This window comes from Meriones unguiculatus, chromosome 17 (assembly GCF_030254825.1).
Source record: "Meriones unguiculatus strain TT.TT164.6M chromosome 17, Bangor_MerUng_6.1, whole genome shotgun sequence".
In the NCBI taxonomy this organism is placed as follows: domain Eukaryota; kingdom Metazoa; phylum Chordata; class Mammalia; order Rodentia; family Muridae; genus Meriones; species Meriones unguiculatus.
The window spans coordinates 41,791,686-41,815,058 of record NC_083364.1 but is presented as its reverse complement, the minus strand read 5'-3'; the positions used below and the strand labels follow the sequence as shown (position 1 = coordinate 41,815,058).

Sequence of the window (23,373 nt, the reverse complement as noted above, 5' to 3'; positions counted from 1 at the left end):
AGTTTCTATGGGCATGGACCTCAGGGCATGCCCTAATAGGCACACTGCATGCTAACTCTGTCCGTTGAGATAAAAGAGCCTTCGCTCCCAAGTCTGATGATTAAAGTGTTCAGTCCCTTCTGATATTACTGCCTTTCCTACCCCTCAGCACCAGACTAAACTAACCATGTGCTGTTATCTGTCCGTTGAAAGCAATACTCTTCATGCTGTGTCTACATGACTCCCAGTAGCCCTAAAGGCAGGAGTAAAGAGAAAGGGAGGACCTAGTTAGACATCAGAAAAAACAAACAAACAAAACAACCTACTTGATCCTGTCATTTGTTTGCATTTCTCCATCTATGTTTCTAACTTTCTCCTTTATTTGTTGCTGAACCGCTCGCTGTATGGATATTACTTAAGCATTTACCGTCTCTGTGAATACAGCCTGTGGTTACAAAACTGAACCTGGCCCTGTGTAAGTTAATAGAGAAAGGAGCCCGAACAGGCTTCTTTACCACGCAAAGGCTTAGTAGTTAATGATCCGACAAAGCAAAGGAACATCAACTAAACACAAAGACCCTGTTTGTATTTGAAGAGAAAAAGCCAAACCCTGCTTCAGAGATGTGGAGATGTACATTCCAAAGCAGCAGAACTCTGTCCGCAGTGTTTCCTGCTCAGCCAGGCAGGTTCAGGCAGCATCAGGCACGGCCCATGTGAGCTGTGAGATGTGAGATGTCTCCTCCCAATCACAGACGCCCCCTTCCCCGGGACTGGAGCTTCAGGGAATGCAGTGAGGTAGAAAAGCACCCTGGGCTGGTGCAGACTGCAGAGTGAGTCGGCTCAGCGCCTGGGAGAGAAGGGAGAAGAGACCAAGCAGCCAGTGTGAGTACAGAAACCTCTCAGGGGAGCCCACCGCGCTCTCTGTGCTCTTGTGGGTGCAAGGAAATGGGGCTAGACATCTTGATGAAAGGGAGCAAGACAGTCTAATGGTTAGAGTCTGTCCCTTTTGTAGCTTGAGATCTTAAACTCTCTTGGGAGGTGCCCTTTAGCTAATTATCTGTCCCTTTGCCTGACCAAAAGTTTCCTGTTCTTGTCAGAAATCATATGGTCTGACAAGCCATTAGAGAGGCTCTGTGGGGCGGCTTCTTCGAGGGTTTTCCCTGCAAACAGTTCTACTTACTCAGAGTGTGGGCTGGAGTAAGTCGACAAATTAGTTTTATCTAATCAAGACCACTTTTACTGTTCCCAATGAGTTGATCCACCAGGGTCTGCTTGTTCTAAACACATGTATTTTTACACAAACCAACTATTTCAAGTAACACTAGTATTATTGGATATTTATGCTTTCATGGTTATAAGCCTAAGTTTCCGTTTCTCGGTAACTTCAGGCATTTTTAAAAGCATTTATAATTTTTTTAATTAAGTTTAGGGTTTATATAAAGGTCAAGCGATTCCTTTGGACCATTTCTTGCTGAGTAAAATTGATAAGCCCAGCAGGGAAGAGAGCTATGAGTGTCATGCCTGTGTTATGTTGTTTATGTATCTAACGTGGATGCCGTACTTTTTCTAGTTCCGTGAAGAAGTAGTCCTCCTTTTGATTAATCTTCCCAATAAATACAAAATATGCTTTTTGTTTGTTTATTTCCAGCACACTATTTTGCTTTCTGCTGTACTAGGCTTTAAAAAAAAAATCAACTTTCCTATATTTTTTAACTACCTAGAAAGACTTGTAAGCATTCAGATAGCAAGAGAACTTAGGCAAAAATAGTAAATGAAACGTCAACTTTTCTTTTTTCTTTTTTCACTCTTTTGTACATTTGGAACCGTGGCATAAATCAGCCCCAGAATCTACTGTGCCCTCCTCTGAAATCCTGATGGCTCCGCAGGCTGCCCGTAAGTCTGGTAGCCAGGACTGCCTGACTGAGACAAAGGTCACAGCTATAAGGAGAGTCTTGGATTTATCTCTCTCTTTCTCTCCCTCTTCCCAACACCCTCCCACACACACACACACACACCTTGCTCCCTCCCATTTTCTTAATCCAAATTTCTCTGGCATGAGTTTGAGGTGTAGTTTGTATATTCTCTGGTTCAAGAAATTTGAGTAAGGAAAAGAGGTAATGAACTCGAAAAGACAGGCTCATGACTGGCAGATGAGCCACGCCTGGCTTTGAGCATTGGTTTGTTTAGTGAGTGGTTGTTTTTATTTAAGCTTACTCAATGTGTCTGCAAGTATCAACACCCTGGATACGAATAGCTTCGTAAGAAAACAAACTTAACGAAGGCACAAGAGAAAGAAATACGCTTTTAACCTCTTAAAACCAGAACTTCTAAAAGCGAAGAGGCTCCCCCCCAGGGTGTTGAGTGACTGAAGGCAGTCAGTCTTGGATGAGCTGGGTCACCGGAAAGTCCCTCTATAGGGTGGGACTCAGGAAGGCTAGTGAGGCACCCAGCCAGCCAACGGTGCCATCGCTTTGATGTGCACAGCAATTTCTCTGCTCTCTAAGGCTTGACCCTGATGTAATTCACCTCATCTTACCTACTTCCTTTCTAGTACTGTCAGGTAAAAAAACTTACCATATGTGAGGGAAGCAGTGTGTGAGAGAATACTATAAGGGGTCTCAAACAGTCACAAGCCAGCCATGAATACCATGTACTAAATGGAAGGCAAGACAGCAGAACATGTCACTTCTTGGGAGAAGTCCTCTATCCAGAGAGGAAGACCCAAGCCCCCCGGGTGTGAAGTTACCCCCTTTTCTTTCTTTCTCTCTCTCTCCCCTTCTCCTTCCCCTTCCCCTTCCCCTTCTTCTTCTTCTTCTTTCTTCTTTCTTCTTCATCTTCTTCTCTTTCTCTCTCCCTCTCCCTCTTTCTCCCTTTCTCTCTTTCTCTCTTACCCTCTCTCAATCTCCCTCCCTCCCTCTCTTTCCTTTTTTGTTTTGTTTTGTGTTTTAAAACGGAGTCCTTCGAAATATAGCCCAGACATGTGTCACCACGCCCAGCCTCTGAGTCCCCAAGCTTGAATAGGGAGGTTTGTCCTTTGAGGCCCTACTTACACCTGGACTCTGTTTCCTTCTGGTGGTACCTTTCTTCTCCTTCTGAAGATAAGTATGAAGAGGGAGCTAATGGACTCACTCACAATGAGGCATTGCCATTGACGGCTCATGAGACCCACCATGATCCTCTTGGGTGTTTTTGTACTTTAATCAGGAGGAGCAAAGGAGTGATTCTGTAAATATGGTGCCTCAAAACTTAGAGGAACAATGGGGGAAGACTGAGGATAGTGAGGTGGTGGAAGGCTTTCTCCTGGTGACTTTGTGCTTTCCCTTACGCCTAAGACACAAGTCCAGTCAATGGCAAACCTTCCGATTTAAATATAACTGCAAACAATTACAATGTCTTATCTTGAAAAGAAGAAGTATTAGGGCCACTGAGATAACTTATCAGTTGGACACTTGACTGACAAGTCTGGCTACTTAAGTTCAGTTCTCAGAGCCCACGGTGGAAGGAAAGGACCAACTCCCGCAAATTGTCCTCTGACCTCCACACATTGGCGATAGCACGCACATGCCCGTATTCACACACACACACACACACACAGACACACACACACAGAATCTTACCTCTCTCTCTCACACACACACACCTACACACACACACACACACACACACACACACACACACATACAATACCAATTTTTTAAAAATTAAAGATAGTATTAGTGACAGACTCTAATGCTGGCTGGCAAATCAGGAAACGTGTACTTGGATTTGAAATTAGTTTAAAACATTGATAATCTTGAACAGGTCACTACCCCTCTCTGGTCCCTGGCTTCCTCATCTGTACAGGGAGGAGGTGACTGCAGGGCTTCTGAGTTTACAGCCAGACCTAAGAATCCAAGACACCATGGATGATCTCAAAGTCTAGAACAAAGACACCTGATTCTTTCCCAGCTAGACACCTTCTTAGCGATATGAAAACAACCAAGAGTGTAATCATTGACTTCAAGTCGGGACCACCCGGGTGTTTATACTTTGCTTTTTAATACTGTTCTTCGTCAAAACTGGCTTTTTAAATGCACACGGTCTGTTCTGGTGTGGGTTCAGGATGATGCCCCACAGCATGGCTAAAGAAAAGAACCGGGCTAGGTTGCCTCGGCAGAGGCTAACAGGGATGAAAAGCTAAGCATACACAGCCACTTAGTAGGATGTAACACTCCTGCTGGCCAAGAGCAGAAACGGGTAGAGAAGAAGGATGCTTAATCTCAGAGAGAGGCAGCTGGGGGGGGTGGGGCTGTGGGTGGAAATGAGAGAAAGCTTCACAAAGAAAGAGGTGACTAAGAGAAACCAGGAAACACTAGGGGAGCCGGCAACCTGGGTGCTGCATTGAAGAGACGGTTGCTAGTCTCTCCCCCATTGACCAGAAGACAGGATGGGATCCGGTCAATATTGCAAACACACACAAAAAGAAAAACCATCAGTCTGTCGCAGAGAACCAAAAAGCCCAGAGGTTCTTAACTTCAAGGGCAGCAGAGCAGGATGAGATGCGATCTGGGTTGTAGGAGACTCACCTGGCAATAGAGGCTGCTGAGCAAGAGGAGTGATGGGGCAATGTGACACAGGAAGATGCTTGTGTGTAACAAGATGTTCCTAGGATCCACCTTCCGTTAAAGCCAGGAAGGTCTCACCCTTCCCAAAGCTGCCCCCCTCCAGTACAGTTTCACGTGCTGCTGGGACCCCCAAAACTGTTTTCGTTGCTACTTCACAACTGTAATTTTGCCACTGTTATGAACCATAATGAAAATATTTTTAGAGGTAGAGGTTTGCCAAAGGGGTCACAACCCAGCATTTGGAGAGCTGAGGCAGGAGAACCACAAGCCCAAGGCTTGTCTCAGATGCACAGTGAGACCTCATCTGAAAAAAAAATTTTTTTTAAATCTACTAATTTAAATGTTACAAGTGAACAAAAGAATTTTCATGGTAGTAACTAGACTCATATTTTGAGGGAAGAAAAACTAAGGCAAAGCTAGGTACTGTGTCCTACCCACAATACAGTTAGCCATTACAAGGAGCTGGAGAGATGGCTCAGCAGGTCAGAGTGCTTGCTGCTTTCCCAGAGGACCCAGGTCAGGTTTAATCCTCAGCCCCCACAGGGTAGCACACAATCACCCCTCTGTTTGCAGGAGAGCCATCTGACACCCTCTCCAGAGGCACCACGTATGAATGTAGTGTGTGTGAGTGTGTGTATGTGTGTGTGTGTGTGTGTGAGAGAGAGAGAGAGAGAGAGAGAGAGAGAGAGAGAGAGAGAGAGAGACCATTGCAATCCATTGCACAGACTTCTGTCAACTTCCTTTACATCCGGGGCTCTCTAACTACACTTCATGAACTCTGTGGATGACTGCCTTCTGAGATAAGGGATCTGCCTACAGCTTTCTTTTCTGTTAGTCCTAGAACATTGGTTTTCCAACGAGCTGGTGAGCTGGTGAGGGGTGCTCTAAGGTCACGGACTCCCCTCTCTCATTCCAGCCACAGAGTCTGTACTGATATCATATCTCCACATCTTCTTTGACAACATGGCAGTGATACTTTGTTTTGTTTTTTTAATGAAACCCCTGCTTACATGGCCCCCAATGTTTCCCGTGCTGTTACCTCTAGTCTGTCTGTGTCAAGAAGTGCCAAGAAACTGAGGCAAGAGCCAAGAAAATTAATACTGGCTAGACAACCAATATGGCCTGTGACCTTTGAATATTCTCATTTAATTTTTACGGAGCCTTTGATGGCTGGCCTTACAGTTCTCGTTGACAGATAAAACTCAGCAAGAATCCTGGGGTCACAGAACTACTCAGTGATCAAATTAAGGCTTACATCAAGATATATCCAAAGCTATATCTCTCTGCTTCTCCTTTCCCGATAACCTCTTCTCTTGCTATAATGTGCAGAAAGCCCTGCATAGGAGATGCTAAGAATAAAAGGTTTCACAGTGGAGAGGGAGAGTCAAGAGGGGAACTGGGGAAAAGTGGGAATTGAAAGGTCTATTGGAAAATTTATTAATGCCATGGATAAACAGACAGAGGCAACAGCACAGTGGGGTCTCAGAGGAATGTTCAGGCCCTAGGACCAGAGACAGATAACATGGCAGGGTCTCTGAAAAAGGAATCAGGGACCGGAGGAGCTCTCAAGGTACAAGCCTGAAGCCATGCCCTCTGGAAGGTGGTATGGAAGAGAATGTACAGCCACCGATACCTGCCTTTGATGGAAACTCACGTCCCAGGGGAGGGGTCCCGGCTCTTGAAAATCTGTCAGCTAGGGCCTCACAGACAGTATCCCTGAGGGCCCCTGTGAAAGAGCTGCTGCAAGATATGTCAGCCTAGGCAGCAGCTGGAATCCAACATCATGTTCCTACAGAGAGGAAAGAGTGCACAAAGAGAAAGAAAGCACCCCCACACCCACACCCACACCCACACCCAGTGCAACAGAAATCCTCAGAGGTCATGTCCACATCAGCACAGTCTGAATCAGAGGGCCCAGCAACCTAGCGTACAGGAGCAAGAGTTAACTGGGCAGGAATGCTGACGGAATGTACCGACACCCTCCCCTTGGACAGACGTGCAACTTGGTACCTGACACTAGCCACACCCCAGCAGAGCTAGGAGGCCTTTTCTCTTTTCCCAGTGGAATTTTTACCTCTTAAAGCTGATCACAGAAACAACAAGAAGCACAAAAGGGTACCAGTGGGTGTGAGGCCTCCGGCGCCCTCTGGCAGAGCAGCTGCCCATCAAGGGAGAGGAAGTGGGTATGAGGCCGATTCTCCTTGACCTAGGAGCCCTGGGCTGTAGGACCGACCAGTCATAATTACTACCTCCTTCCAGTGTGGCTTAGGTCTCTAGAATATCAAATATGACCTTCAATGAAGACCTTCTCCTTTCCTAATATCCCCTGGTCGTCATTAGCAGTCGCATGTTTGTAAACAGCCTTAGCATTTGATGATCATAATAGTCGCCAGTCCTGAGAAATCCTACCCATTTTATAATCGTGGAAATGGTTCCTAAGAAGGTGGGTCATTGCTCAGAGTAACTCTTGACAGGAACACTTGACTCTGAATCTGGCTGCTGACTCTAGCATGCTTGCCCTTAGACCCCAGCTATGGGACTATACAGTGAAGCCCAGGAAGCCTGCACTTGGCTTCCCCTTGGCATTGTGGGACAGGTGTCACAAACAAGAGACAAAGCCAGGCTTGACGGCGCACTTGGGAAGCTGAGGGTGGGAAGATCACAAGTTTGAGGCCAGTCTGGGCTGTTGTGAAAGACCCCCATCTCTAAAGAGGAAAACCCGAGTGGCTGAGGATGTGCTATCAAACGCTGAACCTCCACAGACTTCACACTGCTCCCTTTCTCTCCAGAAAGTAGAAGGCAGTAGAGGGGAGAGCTGCAGGTTAGAAAGACATCTGTACAGTTTCCCGGATAATAGTGGGAAAATATGAGTGTGTTAAATGTGTGGAAAGGCTAAGACAAGAAGCTAGGGAAGTGTGCACAGTGAACCGTGGTGTTTCTGACCTTTGCAAAGACGCGGCTCTTCTGCATAGAGAACATGCATGTGTTCTCTTTGTTGGCAAAGGAGTCAGGCAGGCGTTTCTTTTCCTACTTAAAGTGTTAGTGTTATGTCTGCACTGATGAACTCTGGGAGTCAGGCTGACCTGGACTTGACTCTGGGTCCTGGGCTTTCTGATGGCATAGCCTCACGTCTCTCCAAGCCTTCTTTTTTCGTTGTCAAGATGGGAGCAATCAGGGTCTCTGCCTAGATCCTTAAGGAGTGTGTAGCCAAACAGGACCTACGTGGATGGGGGAAATCTCACAAGACCCCGACCCCTAGATAAAGAGTTACAGGCAGCCAATGGCTGCTGAGAAAGAGAGCTGGTTTTCTCCATGGGCCAGCTCCGGAGAGGTCATCCAATCCCAAGTGGTCAGCCCTAAATACCAGTTCATAGGAGCAACACTGAATGAGCAGTAAATATGTGTGTGTGTGTGTGTGTGTGTGTGTGTGTGTGTGTGCAACGCAGCCAACACAGATTTTAACCCAGTGACACTCACTTCAGACCTCTGACTCCAAAGTGCCGGATATTATCTCTGTGCGATTGAGCAAATCTGTTACTATAACGATAAGAAACAAACACGGCGTTTTGGCAAAAATACCGGTTTATTAGGTCTCTCGGGAAGAAGAACAAAAGGTGTCTGACACGTACAGCGAGCACTGAGGGGAGCAGTAGGTGGCAGCTTCGGTCCCTTTTGGTCCTTTCTGAAAAATGAGTATGGCTTTCTTTAAAGCCAAACAAACGAACAAAAAATCATTTTAGTTTTGATTACGTGTGTGGGAGTGGAGCGGTCCATGCAGGAGCATGTGGATGCCCTCGGAGGCCAGCAGGGGGCATTGGATCCACCCCCTGGAGCTGGAATCGCAGGCAGTTTGCGGGGCTGCCTGACTCAGGAACGGAGAACTGGAATCCGGTCCAGTGGCGCTCACTGTTAACTGCTGCCCCCTCTCTCCGGCCCCAAGACAGGCATGGCTTCCTAAGTTATTACTTGGCCCAAGCTGGAGGAGCCAGCAGGCTCGGAACAGCTTCCCTCCTGCTGCAATCCTTTCTCCAGCGGCCAACCCGCAGGCGACTGCTTCCCCAGCATTTCCTACCGTGCCGCGGGCTAGGAGTTGCCCAGGTTTTTCCGGCCCAAGCCACTCTCCCACCTGCGTCCTCCACTCTCTTATCCACTCTAATTTCCTTATCCTATTTCTGGGGTTCTCCCACGATTTGGTCTTCGCCTCTTCCCCACCTGATCTTAGCCGAGAAGCTAAGCAGGAGCTACCTACTTCTGAAACACTTCAGTGATACCTGGAAGCTCAGTCACAAGGGCAACGCTCTTTGCTCAGGATCCCTTCCGCTTCCTTCTAGACCTGTGAAGGCCCCCTTGCCGAATCTCCCTCCCTTTTCCTCCACACCCCTCGCCACTTCCCCTTCATCAGCACGGGCTCTAGCTAACTTGCTGTTAAAATTCCTGTTGCATAGTCCCTAAAAGAAAAAATAAATCTCTTCTCTGTTCTTTGAGCCCAACTAACGGCCGCTACGTGCCAAGTGGGTGCAGAATCAGTACAATGCTGATCAGTAATGATGTTGAACTTGGCTTCTCCAGGTATTTGCCCTTTAGCCTCTGTGTTTCCAGTATCTGAATTTCTATCTTTCAAAGTCTGCTTATCTGTGTGTCCAGTTTAGAGAGCAGCCTAACTGGTCAGGATTGATGTCTGTGCGTGCCAATTATGAATTTTTACAGGGTATCTGATCCGGCTGTACCAGTTAGATCCTCCCCAGTGGAGCCTTCGGGGTGCTGTAAGGCTCTACCCTTCTGATGTGGAAGAACTACTCTAGATAAATAAATGGCATTTCTAAGCAAAAATGCTGTGGGGCGAGGGTATCGGAAGATGGCGTAACAAGGACCCAGATTCTTCTCTTCCTTTGACAAACAGTGATGGAGCGTGTGTGCCAAACCCTGAGTTGAAACCACTCATACATTTTTAACCCCTTAAATCCCCATAGCCTTTAAGGTACAAAGAAGTGGAAAGATATTCAGAGAAGTTTAAATTACTTAGGTTATTAATACATGCCTTATAGTGTATAACAATAGAGTTAACGTTTGTCAAGGCCTGAGTCATTAAAAAAAAAAAAAAAAGTTGAGGCTGAAGGAGACTCAACGGTTAAGAGCACAGACTGTTCTTCTAAAGGGCCTGAGGTAACTTCCCAACACCCACATTAGTTGATTCATGTCAGCTTGTAACCCTGGCTCCGGGGGGATCTGAGGCCTCTGGCCTCCAAAGGCATTCACACACGTACAGCATGCTCTAACACAGACACACAAGAGCACACGCTTTTGAAAAGAGAGAAAGGAAGGAAGGGGGAAATAAAACAACAAAATCAAGACATGCCTCCCCAGAGAGCCTGTCCAGAGACCCTGACCAGGAGCTCAGCCAAACTGGCTAAGTTGCTTTCCTGTCTTCACTTTGCTTTTCTGAATCTACTCCCTCACTTTCCCTTTCCTTGGAGGGTCCACCGCCCATATCCACTTCTCCGCTACACATGCTACCTCCACTCTCCTGATCCAAAGGCGGACTCTACATGATCAGCTAGGCTGGAGCCTTCACACTCACACCCTCACTCATGTATTTAGACACCCACTTACGTGTTATAACTACTTGAGAACTTTGCCTGTCTTCCAGCATAAAATCCTAGAATGTAAATTGTGTAATTTTGACTTAGCGTGTCGGTTGGTTAGCCAACGAAAGAATAAAGTGTTGGGGGCGGGGCGGGGCGGGGCGAACTGCTTTCCTCAACACGTCTTAAGTGCAGAAGCCGGACCGATTGACCCAGACACTTAACCTTGTGTTCCTTCCAGAGAACCTTCGAGGAGGCAAGAGGTCCGTGTCTACTTGCATCTGGTATAAACTGTAGAAATACTTTCTAGGGTCCAGGGCAAGCCGCAGGGAAGATTGTGAGCCCCGCAGGCCCCCAAATCTGCCATTGCTCTCTGTGTGGTCTCATGGGCACTACTTTTCCAGGGACTTAGGCTCTGGTTCCCTGGTGCCCCAAAGAGGCCCTCTTGGATTTGATAACTACGTGAAGTTCCTAGAAGAGTGCACACAGGAGCTCTGCGTCCTTCTTTTCTCTGAACTTCACTGTGTGCAACCTCTGTTCCTTAGTAATAATAACATATTCGACGTCAACGCAGGGGCCATCATGGCCTCAGCCAACTCTCTTCACTTCCCTGTGGTGCAGTTGGCCCCACCCACAGATGGCAGAGGCAATATCAAGGACTCTCAGTGTGTGTCAGACATGTCACCATGACAGGTCTGACCTTTGTGCCCTCAGTGACCATGAAGAGCCTCGGGACTGCTCACAGGAGGTTGGCTCGGTGTCTTTCATGCCCTAAGTGACTCCTGAAGGACACGGGTCAGGCTCTGGAAGCCTTTTTGTTGTTGTTGTTGTTCTTTGGAGAACTCCTTTGATGGCTGACCTCAGGTACCAGATTTTCACCATTACTAAATGTTTTCACCATGACCTTGATTTGGGTGCCAAAAGAGGGGAGGGGAGACAGGTGATGTCATTTGACAGAGTAGAAAGTGAAGCAGCATTTGCTATCTGCTCCCATCAAACTGTAACATTCTGAACTGTGTCTTCAGCTTGTGGGAAATCCTGAAGATGGCCAAAGACGATTCCACTGTTCGTTGCTTCCAGGGCCTGCTGATTTTTGGACACGTGATTGTTGGTGTAAGTCGTGAGGATTTAAACAAAAATGTGTTCTTCTTGTAAACATAATTTAGTGCCTTCGTTTTAAGAAATGTGATAGGAAATATACTAGCTAGAATCTTAAATTAGTCATATATGATTACTCTCACAACAGCAGACCATGGTCAATACTAAAATAGATTCCTTTTTCCATTTTTAAGACATAATGAATATTGAGAGTCATGCTCACCATGGTCAGTGTCCTGATCCACCTGCTACACATTCATTTATGCCTCTGTCCAGTTTCACCCTGGTTTGACTTGGTGACTGTGTTATTGAAGGGGCTAGGACAGATGTTCTTCTGTAAAGGCTGTAAGAGTTGCTTGGAGCCCAATTTTCCCAAGCTGTTTGGACTAGAGGATAAGGGAAGAACATTAGTCAGGGAGTCAAGAGAGCTGGTCTTGGCTCATTTCTGCTTCTGCCTGTGTGTGGTTGTGGACGAGTCATCATTCAGAATATGAACACTGGGAAGATAGTCACTAGGATTCCAGAACCACTGTGACAAAGGCCAGGCCACTTCAAGTATTACACTTACACCCGGAAAGGTTCTCAGTGGGGTAGGATAGGGTAATAACTTTCATACGAGAAAGCGCTGTCTGAGTGGGCCATATCCCAGGGGCTTTATGGTTGGTCTGAGGTTACCTAAATCTTATCCCAAATAGCAAACAGACAAAGTTGTATGGGGAAGAAGGAAGCAAGAGAAAAATAGCTGTTGGATCTCCTGGCTCCTTGTAAGGGAAGGGGTGCACCTCTAGAGCCTTCCCTGCCCCCCATCCCCTTTCCCAGTGCTCTTGGCCACCAGCCTGACAGACCTACCCTCGGCTTGTTTCCAGATGTGTGGCATCGCCCTGACGGCGGAGTGTATCTTCTTCGTATCCGACCAGCACAGTCTCTACCCACTGCTTGAAGCCACCAACAATGATGACATCTTTGGGGCAGCTTGGATAGGCATGTTTGTGGGCATCTGCCTCTTCTGCTTGTCTGTTCTAGCCATAGTAGGGATTATGAAGTCAAACAGGAAGATCCTCTTGGCGGTAAGACTTAAACCCTCTAGGAGCTAAGGGTGTACCTCGGTTGATAGAGTGCCTGCCTAACACACATGAAATCTTGGGTTCAGTCTGTAGGTAGAGGCAGGAAGAGATTCAAGATAATACTTAAATTCATAGCAAGCTCAAGACCAGCCTGTGCTACAAGAAATCTTTGCAAATAGAAATGAACTGTTAACCAGCAGGGAAGTTCTTTTATTATTATTATCAATGAATATATTCATTTTACATCCCAACCGTAGCTCTCTTTCTCATTTCCTCCCACTCCCTCCCTCCCTCTTTCTCCCTATCCAGTCCTCTAGTCCTCAGAAAGGGAAAGCCCTTCTCCCTTACCAACTGACCCCAGACTATCAAGTCTCTTCAGGACTGCCTACATCCTCTTCCTCTGTGGCCTGGCAAGGCTGCCTCAGGAGGATGAAGTGATTGAAGAGCAGGCAATGGAGTTCGTGTCAGAGACAGCCCCTGCTCCCCTTACTAGGGAACCCACATGGCGACTGAGCTGCCATGGGGCTACATCTGAGCAAGGGGTTTAGGTCCTCTCCATGCATGGTCCTTGGTTGGTACATCAGTCTCCACAGGCCCCACAGGCCCAGATTTGTTGGCTCTGTTGGTTTTCTTGTGAAGCTCCTGTCCCCTCCAGGTCCTTCTATCCCCTCTGCACTCTTCCCAATTTTTGAAAGAAAGTCTTGCTTGTGCTTAGACCTCTGCCTTCCACTCCTGTGCTTCATGACAGTAGCTTGTGTCACTGTGATTACAGGCACGTACACAGCCACCCCACAGCCCTCCCCACCCCTGAAGCCACTCTCCTACCCTGAGTCCCACTTCTACAGAAGCAGCCCAGCCACTAAAGAGGCTTGTTGGTTCTCTTCTCTGAGGTAACCATTGCCCTAGTGCTCAGGAATGCAGAATGTTTCCCTACTCTGGGTGAGTTATTTCCAGGGCAAATGCACGGACTGTGAGAGAGTAGGGAAAGGGACCCAGGGAGGAGGGAGAGACGGAAGAGATCTTCCTGAAGACAACCTCCACCGCATGTACCCTGCACCCTGGGCTCCTTCCAGACCAGCCCTGTGTGTGTGTGTGTGTGTGTGTGTGTGTGTGTGTGTGTGTGTGTGCCTGACCCAGCCGCAGAACTGAGATGAGAAAGAAAAGTGGGGAACAGAGCCTCTCTGTGAAGCTGGAGGAGAAAGGCCTGTCCCAGGCCTCCTTTCTGGCCTAATTCTCAGAGGCCTTGAGGTTGTGTAAGGGAAGCTCCCAAAGCTCTTGACAGGAAGCAAAGCAGTAGCTAATACAGGGGGTCTCCTAAGGCTCTCTCTCCTGTTGTTTTGTTTGTTTGTTTCACAGAGCTGGTTAAGGGTTTTGTTTTAGGATTTGTTTGGGTTTTTTTTTTTGGGGGGGGGAGTTGTTTTGTTTTGTTCTGGGATCAGACCGTGAAAGGAGCAACGGGTCCTGACCTTTGAACCCACAAACACCCCCAAAGGAGGAGGACAACTTCCTCCACCAACCTCTACAGTCGTTCTTCCCAGAAAGGCCCTGAGGGGCAACAGTGCATGTATGAAAGTGTGCCTCACTGAGGGTCCCCACATACGGAGAAGCGCCTGCTCTTCAGCTTTTTTGTTTTTCCAGCCATACAGTAGGGGCAGGGCTTCGAGGAGCTGTCCGCACACGGTGGCTTGCAGCCTGTGTACTGGAAGGCACACAGCAGAAGCAGCGCGCAGAGGGCTCTGCCTCTCACCTGAGCTCCCTAGCACACGGGTGTGGTCAGGAGACCACCGGTGGGTCTCCGGGGCAGAAGGCTGCGCAGGGAACTGAGCGGACCCACACGCCGCCTTGCTGCAAGTCCCCAGCACTAGTCCCATTCCCAGTGACTACCTGGACCTCACATGTAGATGGGCGTCCCTAAGGCTCGCAGCAGCCACTTGCTGAGGCCCCTGTTGTAATCCCCCGTTCTCGGCTCTTCCCTCCCCAGTACTTCATCCTGATGTTCATAGTGTACGGTTTTGAAGTGGCGTCCTGCATCACGGCGGCGACACAACGGGACTTCGTGAGTACAGCCCCTCAGTGGCACTGACACTGAAGCCACTCACCTGCCCGGAGCCTTTGCCGAGCCCTGGTCACGCTCACCAGCACGCTTTTAACATACTCGCAGTTTTCCTTAGTGCCCTAGGCCGGGAAGTGTTGCTTGTCCCTTCTAAAAGTAAGGGACATTCAAAGAAGTGTGTGTAAAGGTCAATGGCTGACAAGTGACAGCAAGAGTTGTGAGCCCAGGCAGCCGGACTCCCGATGCCCAGGCAGGGATCCCGGCAGTGATTCACACTTGTCCACACCACGGTCTTTCTGCGTGTGTGAGAGGCCCAAGTCAGAGTGTCTCCAGTCCAAGGAGGGTGGCTCCCCAGAGAATGTATACACACATACACACACACACACACACACACACACACACACACACACACACACACGTGTGCGCGCGCGCACGGCAGCAGGCTGACTCCCCAGGACACTGACTCTCCCTCTCCTGTCCCCCTCCCACGCCTGCAGTTCACAACCAACCTCTTCCTGAAGCAGATGCTGGTGAGGTATCAAAACAACAGCCCGCCAACCAATGACGATGAGTGGAAGAACAACGGCGTGACCAAGACCTGGGATCGCCTCATGCTGCAGGTGTGGTGTGTGGCCCCTGCGTGTCCTGCTGGCCGCACGCCCGGATGGGTGTCCAGGCACGAGGGTGGGAGTGAGGGCAGACTTGTTCCAGGCTCAGCAGTGAGTCTTGTTCACTGGTGAGGGTGAGGACGGGGGAGCCCCAAGGGCACGACTCAGTGAGGCCTGCGCGTCCATATTCTATGCCAAGCTACACTGCCGACTGGCCTGCCACAGAGGGCACACTTGGCGTTCCTAATATTTTCCACTCTTAGGACTCACTTATGCTAAAGGCGCCTTCCCCCCCCCCCCCACGGTGGGCTTGAAGGGTGACACACACCCGTCTCTCCTTTCTATAGCTCCTGTGAAGAGTTCTCCTCAGGGTCGGGAGCTGTGGTGTGAGTTAGACACTCAGCTCTAAGCGGCCACCCCATACCGTATATCCACACTTATACCCCAAGTGCCATCAGGACCCCAAGTCCTCCAGAGCACGAGTTGTCTTTCATGTATAACCTCTAATATGAGCCAACTCTCCACTGGCCCCAACACACACACTCACACACACTCACACTCATTCTCATACTCTTTCACACACACATATTTCTCTCACACACATACATACATTCACACACTGTATACAGCCCCACACAAAAACTCTCACACACACACTCTCATACACTCCTTCACACACACACACAGTCTCACACTCATTCACACCCTCACACATACACTAACCCTCTCTCACACATACTCTCTGACACACACCAACTCTCACACTCACACACTGTCTTTCTCACACACACACATACACACTCTCACACAAATTCACACTCACAGAAACTCACATAATCACAATACACTCACACACCCTCACACGCTCATAGACACAGTCTTGCACACACTCTCTCTCTTATACACACACATATCCAACACACACACACACCTTCCAGTCTGCTCTTTACATTCCTGCATCAACTTCCTAGTGCCTCCCCCCCCCCCCCCCCCCCGCCTGCCCTCTCACCCTCAAGTGCCATAGGACTGGCTAGGCTTCCTCCCTGCCCTGCCTGGCTTCTATACTGTCTCTTCCCTTGATCCCCTCCCTGTTCAAAACCTTGAGGGTCGTGCCATCGGGCTCTAGGGACTGCAGTGTCACCGCCTGTGCCCTCACCAGTCATGCCCCCATCACCCTGCCCCGGGTGAGGCTTCACAAGCCACACAGGGGCTGGGACAACATTGCTGCCTCCCTGCATCCCGCAGGCCTCCTCCCGCCCTCCAGCGGCCAGCTATCACCAACAGCCACGTGCCCAGCAGCTCTCCGATGACCGACCTTCGAGAATTTATTTCCTCTGCCCTCATTTCCTCATTTATTCCAGTGGAACCCCTAGTTAATCGCCCCTGCCTTCACTCCCTCACACCCCGCCATGTGCTCTCTTTACCCAGCGCTCTCTGTTGGCTCCTTTACTTCGTGTGAATCTGTTTTCATCAGTTTCCCCATACAGCCCCCACCTACATCCGCTTCTCACCCAAAAGCTAACTATTGCTGGGGAAAGTCCCCACCTGAAGCTGACTTAAATCTGTGACTGAAAAGCTCAGAAAAGCTCTGTTTTCGGGTGTGCTCTCCAAGAACTCTGCTTTGTCACTGTTGCATAGATTTCTGTTCTTCCACCTCTTGCAAAATCCCTCCCCACCCTCGGCCTCAGTCATGGCTGCACCTCAGGCCTTGGGAATACAGAAGCAACCAAATGGGATCCATGTCTCCTCTCCACCAGCCAGTTGTCCACATATATTTATCTACTACCCAAGGATGCCCCTCCCTCTTATCCTCCCAGTTCCTCCTCCTTCTCCTTCCCCCTTCCCCCAGGAAAAAAGAAGCCCCCTCCCCCTGTACAACCCTCCCCAGGACATCAAGTCACATATGTGGCCGATGGGCGGCTTGGTCTTCATATGGGTCGCCTGGGGTGTGGAGGAGGGGGGCGGGAGACTGTTTCTAGCATGTGTCCTTTCTTTAATACAGTTCCTCATGGTGTGGTGACCAACAGCCATGAAATTCTTTTCGTTGCTGCTTCGTAACTGTAATTCGCCGCTGCTACGAATAGTAATTTAATTATCTGATATGCAGGATATCTGATGTGTGACCCCTGTGAAAGGGTCATTTGATATCCTCCCCCACAAAGGGTGACAACCCACAGGTTGAGAACCACTGTCCTTACAGACTTAACATTAACGCGGCCATTAATGGCTGGTAACGTCGTAAGCATAAAAACATTTTAGAAAGTTAGGAAAACCTTGAGCTCCCATGTGGAAATAGTTCAGCAACTTAAGACACGCTGTGCTTTCGAGCACCTCCTCCACAAAGCCTTGGCGGCGCCGGCGGCGGCTTGGCTGCGCCCCCTGGAGGTGACTTTGTGCCTCTCACCCTCGGGCAGGAACGCTGCTGTGGTGTAAACGGTCCGTCAGACTGGCAGAAGTACACCTCGGCCTTCCGGGCGAAGAATAACGACGCCGACTTCCCCTGGCCCCGGCAGTGCTGTGTCATGAACAAGCTCCAGGTGCCTCTCAACCTGGACGCTTGCAAACTCGGGGTGCCGGGCTACTACCACAACCAGGTGAGCCCTGTCCTCTGGGAGGACCGAGCAGGAAGAAAACAGCACCCGGCTGTGAGGGAGGTCTGTACGGAATTCGGCACGCTCCCTCTCAGCCTGGTGTTACCCACGTCCTCCTCTGGTGGTAAACCGGAGGACTGCAGAGGTCAGAGGTGATGGAGGGCACTGCCAAGCAGTGTCGGTTTGGTGATTTGGGCTGAACATGATTTACGTACGTTTGGATTTGGCAAAAGCGCTCCTGAGCTGAGGAAGGTGATCCGACGATGCTCACGAAACCTTTATTGAGGTCTTCCTGAGGGCCAGACGCTGTGTGTGTGCCACACACAGACTGCAATGCCTGTGGTGCTCAAAAGTCGGTGCTCTGTCGTCTATGCGTGAGGAATGGAGCAAGAGATGCTAACCGGGGCCTTGGCCAACCTCACACAATTAGGAAATGGCTAATTGTGGCCCCAAGGAAGCCTCGCTGAGCTTTAGAGCAACCCGGTTGGGGCATTGTTTGAGTCACCTATGTCCCGCTGTAGTCAAAATTAAATTTGCTGTTTGTACTCAGTATAAAATACAACTGTCACTCGAACCACCCTTAACGTGTGTTCGGCATTTGCGTGTCCGATGTGGCTCGTGCAGAGCAGTCTTTACTGAATTACAGCCATGTACAAACAGCGTCTCCTTTCTAAAAGGGACAAAAAGGATGTCCACCTTCCGATTATGGTATAACCTTGCGTCCCCTACCATAACACTTCAGAAATAACACAGGGAAATCAACTCAAACCATTTACTCAAGTTTAGACAGGTGAGTTTGACGAGGAAACACAAATTAACTCTTTTTCTCTTGACTGTCCTGGGACCTCATGCCCATCTTGACTCCTTCCTTTCCCCGCATCTGCTGTCAGTGTCTCCATCTCCAGTACCAGCCAGCTGGACCCCAAAGCATAAGCACCACCACTTAGCCACACTTTTCAGCCAAGTTCCTAGGTGCTGACTTTTCTTCCCCTGGATGCTGAGGGGACACACTCTCATTCTGTAAATTATTATTAAGTGCCTACCTGAATCGGTACTATGCTTCTCCTAGAGATGAACTTCACCCTTAAGCAAAGCCCCAGAGGGCAAAGTGGTACAAGGAAAGACTCAGAAATGTTTGTATTTGTGATATACTTTTTGATAGATCCTAAAGGATTTGCTTAAATGTTGAATATTGGATAAAGAAATTAAGGAAAATTCCAGGAATTCTCATCTGGGCATCCTGCAATGTAAAAGATTAAACAGGGAATCAGTCAAAGTTTTGGGGCATGTGGGGGAGGGGAGCATATATGTATCTTACAAATGGAAGGATTATGGGAGACAGACCATCAGGTGCTTCTGTAGCCACTGGGTGGAGCCTAAACCCCGTGGTCAATCTAGATAGTTGTTGAAATTTGCTGGCAAATCAAGCACGCTTGCCTCCTCTGGACCTTTTGGTGCATGGAATCGGCCTGGCTTCTGCATGTCCTGGGCATTCCCTGTGATCCCTAGGTTATGGTAGAGTCACTCAGATGGCAACTCTCGCCTTCCGAGGTTGTCTGCTGCACTCTGGAGACCCTTCCTTGATCCAATGGGCCTCTACTTTCCCGACCAGTTCCTATCTTTGCTCTGGACTCTGCACCTTAATGTAGCTCTGTCTTCCCAGGGCTGCTATGAGCTGATTTCTGGACCAATGGATAGGCATGCCTGGGGAGTTGCCTGGTTTGGTTTCGCCATCCTCTGCTGGACTGTGAGTATCCTCAGCGCGTTTTATTTCAGGAAGGGACGACGCAGGGAGACCCTGAGAAGGTCTCTGGCTGTTTCAGCTGCCCTAAAAAGTCTGGAAAACAAAGCTTGCCGCTAAGGTAGTCAGGAAGCGTCTAGCACCAGACCAAGAACAACGGGTTCACTTGAGGTGTGGGCTGTCAGCTCACTGCAACTAGATTTCAAGGCCCGACCTATCACCTCTCTAGGCTCCTGGGGCCCAGCATCAGTCTGCCTAGCTCCTTCAAAGGTCTCGTCACTCCCAGCTACCTCTCTGTGAGGCACATATATTGAGGTCAGAGCTGTGATTCCCAGCCCTGGCTGGACACTCGAACATCCCAGACAAAGCAGAAATTGTATGCATTGCTCTATGGTGCTTCCCTTGATCCTATAGCTGGGCCTGGGCACTTGGTTTTATTTTGCTTGTGTTTGGGTTTTTTTTTTTTTTTTTTTTGGTAATTTTTCCAGATGATTCTAAATTTTTGTCACAACTGAGAACCATGACTTTAGGAGAAACAATCCCAAGCTTTAATTTCAGTCACTCTTGAACACTTTGAAATATATTAAGGATTCAAAAAACAAAAGGCTATTTTTTTAATGTGGCCTGTGTCTATTGATATTTATTTCCGTTAAATATAATGACTGAAAAATGTTAAATATTTATTAATTTGTTTTAAAATAAGATTATAAGCCAACTACAAGTTCATCTAAACAACATAATACTGGTAAGAAAATAGTAAATATTTTTACAAAATGAAAAATTCATGAAATAGTATTGCTTTGCATGTTTTCGCAATCCTGTCTAAGTCTGGCTTAGAAAAAAAAAAAGTCCTTTTACTTAAATATTCCTGCCCCCATTGGCCCCTGAAGGGTGTTTGTGTTTTATGCATTGAAAAGTGCTGAGTGAGAGGAAGTAAGTGAAGAGAGAAAGCTGCATTTTATGATCGCTCTTAGGAGTTCATCTCTGTTGTGAAACGACGACCTGGTGGCATATTTGATGCTGTGAGAAGCAGGAGACCAGATGCTCTCTGTTCCCGGCACTAGCATAACGCATAGTAAAGACTCAGTCATCTATTGAATCAATTTAAATGACAACAGGGAAGGGTCTATTTGTGCTGTGTTACCAGGAATTACAGGACGTTTAAAGGCTTTTGAGTATCATCGAGTTGCCAGCTAACAGTATACAAATATCAGATTCTAAATTATAGAGATTGTAATCTCCTGAAATTCAGTAGAGGCGGGGATCAGAACTAAAGATACTGAGGGTCTGCTAAATAGACACCATTTCAGATAGTCTTCATATGAAACCTCCTCAACAGCGCTAGGTAGGTCTTGCCAACAAGGAACCGTACTTGAGAAGATCTCCGAGGCAAACCAGTTCCTGCTGCTCACAGAGAGCTTTTCTGTATGACTCAATATGGTACACTCCAAGTCCATTGGGTTCTAGGACTTGGGTTAGTTACTTATCTTCCCTGTGCTTCTAGAGCTCTCCAGAGAGCTTTGAAGACAGGTGTGCCTGATACACTTAAGTCTTAATAAATATTAGTCCAAGCTGTTATTTCATTGTCCTGCCCACAGCTCTAGATTTGAGGTAGAGAGAGATGATAGGAAATTTATTTTATAGATACAGACACCGGGACTCAGGAAGGTAAAATGGTGCGGCTAGGATCCCTGGGAATAGAAGGCAGATCTGAAACAGCCTGGACATTCCAACTCCACACGAGAGTGAGTGGTCTTAGGGTCTGCGCTGGTCTTCAGAGGCAGCCATTCAAAGGTGGCAAGCATTTTAGGATGTTAGGGAAGTCCTTTTCGAGAAAAGGCTTTAAGGCTAGAAGAAAACCCACAGCCAGCCATTGGGCACAGCAAAGAAAACCTTGTGAAAGAGTGGGAGGAAGGATTGAAGGATCCAGAGGGGACAGAATCTCCACAAGAAGATCAACAGAGCCAATTAACCTGGGCCCAGAAGGGTTTGCAGAGACTGAGGCACCAACTAAGGACCATGCATGAGCTGGACCTAGGGCCCCTACACATGCGAACCCAATGGGCAGCTTGGTCTTCATGTGAGTTCCCTAATAAGGGGAGTGGTGGGCAGGGGCTATCTCTGTCATGGACTCTGATGGATGCTTTTGGATCACCTCCCCCTGGCAGGAGGCCTTGCCAGGTCACTGAGAAAGAGGATGTGCTTGATCGTGATGCTGAGACTTCTGTGCTGGGGTGGGTTAGTGGGGGGGGGGGCTCCTCTTGTCGGAGGGGTAGGGGAAGGAGGGAGGGTGGGACTGGGAGGATAGCAGGAAGGGGCCATGATTGGGGCGTGAAGTGAATAACTAAATAAATAAATTTTAGAAGAAAAAAGGGACCCAAATAACTGGGAGTCTAGCTCAGTTGGTGGAGCGCCTGCCTAAGCATGCCCAAAGCCCCATGTGAGATCCCAGCACTGAGTTGCACGTGCCTAAAGTCCCAGAACTTGGAAGTTGGGAGCAGAGAGATCAAAAGCTCAAGGTTGTCCTCACCTATGTAACAAGCTCAAGGCTAGCCAAGGCTCTGTAAGAGCCTCTCTCAAAAACAAACAAACAAACAAACAAATAAATACAAATTTAAAAGATGAATGAGCCATGTAATTTCTAACTACAAACAGGATCATATTGGAGAGAGCACTTAGCATTGACAGCAAGAGAGAAGAATTTCCCCAAAGCTATTTCAGTACGGAAATAGAGAAAGGCACTTGAGAAGTGAGAGGGACTAGGAAGGAAGAAGGGTAGGCACAGGGAGGTGGAGAAATTGCTCTGGGAGGCAGATTGTAAGCAGTGCTCTGGATCAGCGCGAATGCAGCAGCCCTCTGGCCCCCAAGACTGCCGTCCCTAGATTACTACTAAAAATCCTGTGTCGCCTGAGTCTCAAGAGGAGGAACGATATTCTGCTTTGTATTAAAGTAGATGTTTTTGAAATCCCTTCTTAGTTATTTTTTTTTTCCTTTCTCCCATGTTTAATCTAGTTTTGGGTTCTCCTGGGTACCATGTTCTACTGGAGCAGAATTGAATACTGAGCACACAAGTGTCTCCGCCATGACCTCCTTCCTCGGGTGACCCTGAATGTGGTGCTGGAACCTGCTGCTCCGTCTCATGCCCTCTGTGTGCTCCCCGGCGCCGTGTGCCCTCATCTCACCCAAAGGCCAGTTCAGGTGGAGTGAGCTTCTCTTAGGCTCTTGGGCTGCTGCGATCCTCAGCAGAAACATTTCTTATCCTTGCCTGAAATTATGTACTCTAAGACAGAAAAATACACTATATAAATGTACTATGTAGACTTATATGGACTCTATATGGCATAGTACTTACTTGTGCTATAAAGTATAAAGATAAGACAGAACATTTGGAGAGTGGGGATGAATCTCATTCCTGTTTATGTTTAATGTGGGGACACAATGGCATTCAAGGGAACCTTCTTCCCCATAGTAAACTTTGTATTTAATAGCAAATTCAAGAAACAAAGAGCCCATCTCCCTCATCATTTTCTTCATCCTTGCAAGGCTTTTGTTTGTCACTCTGTAGGCTGGGTGGTGGGACGAGGGAGAGATTACAGGGCTGTACCTTCAGCCTCTGCTTCCACGGTGGCTTCTATCTGTACTGGAGGCGTTCCAGACACACCACCCTTGGATACTTTTATTCTCCGGAGCAACCCTTGATTTTTCATTTAACAAGAGTTCAGACTTCCTCTTGTGTGCTGTGGAGTGGCATGCACTCAGCAATTTGATCCTCTGTTAATTGAAAGTTATATCAACTTTAGGGACATTGATGCTGCCCATTTTACATCATCTCCGCTTTGCCCTCAAAGGTTTCAACTTGAAACACTTTTCCAACAGTGAGATCCAAGCCAGCTGTTCACACAGCGATTTATAGGGACTGATGTTTGCTCTCAGAGTAGTTTGCGTCCATGTATGAACCTGAAGGAAGTCCTGACAACTCACCACTTGCGTATACATAAAGAAGCCCATAAAATATGCTCACTTTCTTTGATTTCAACCGGTCCTGCTAAGTCT

The 23,373-nt window shown here is 48.1% G+C and overlaps 1 protein-coding gene across 1 annotated transcript; it reads left to right on the top strand.

Annotated features, from left to right (window-relative positions):
* The first annotated feature begins 693 nt into the window (after nt 1-693).
* Nucleotides 694-22,703, top strand: Upk1b (uroplakin 1B). Its single transcript, XM_021648602.2, has 8 exons — nt 694-861; nt 11,191-11,278; nt 12,130-12,330; nt 14,309-14,383; nt 14,878-15,000; nt 17,403-17,582; nt 19,243-19,326; nt 22,333-22,703. The coding sequence occupies exons 2-8, from the start codon at nt 11,210-11,212 to the stop codon at nt 22,381-22,383; spliced, it is 783 nt and encodes a 260-aa protein (XP_021504277.1). The 5' UTR covers nt 694-861; nt 11,191-11,209; the 3' UTR covers nt 22,384-22,703.
* Nucleotides 22,704-23,373: the final 670 nt, after the last annotated feature.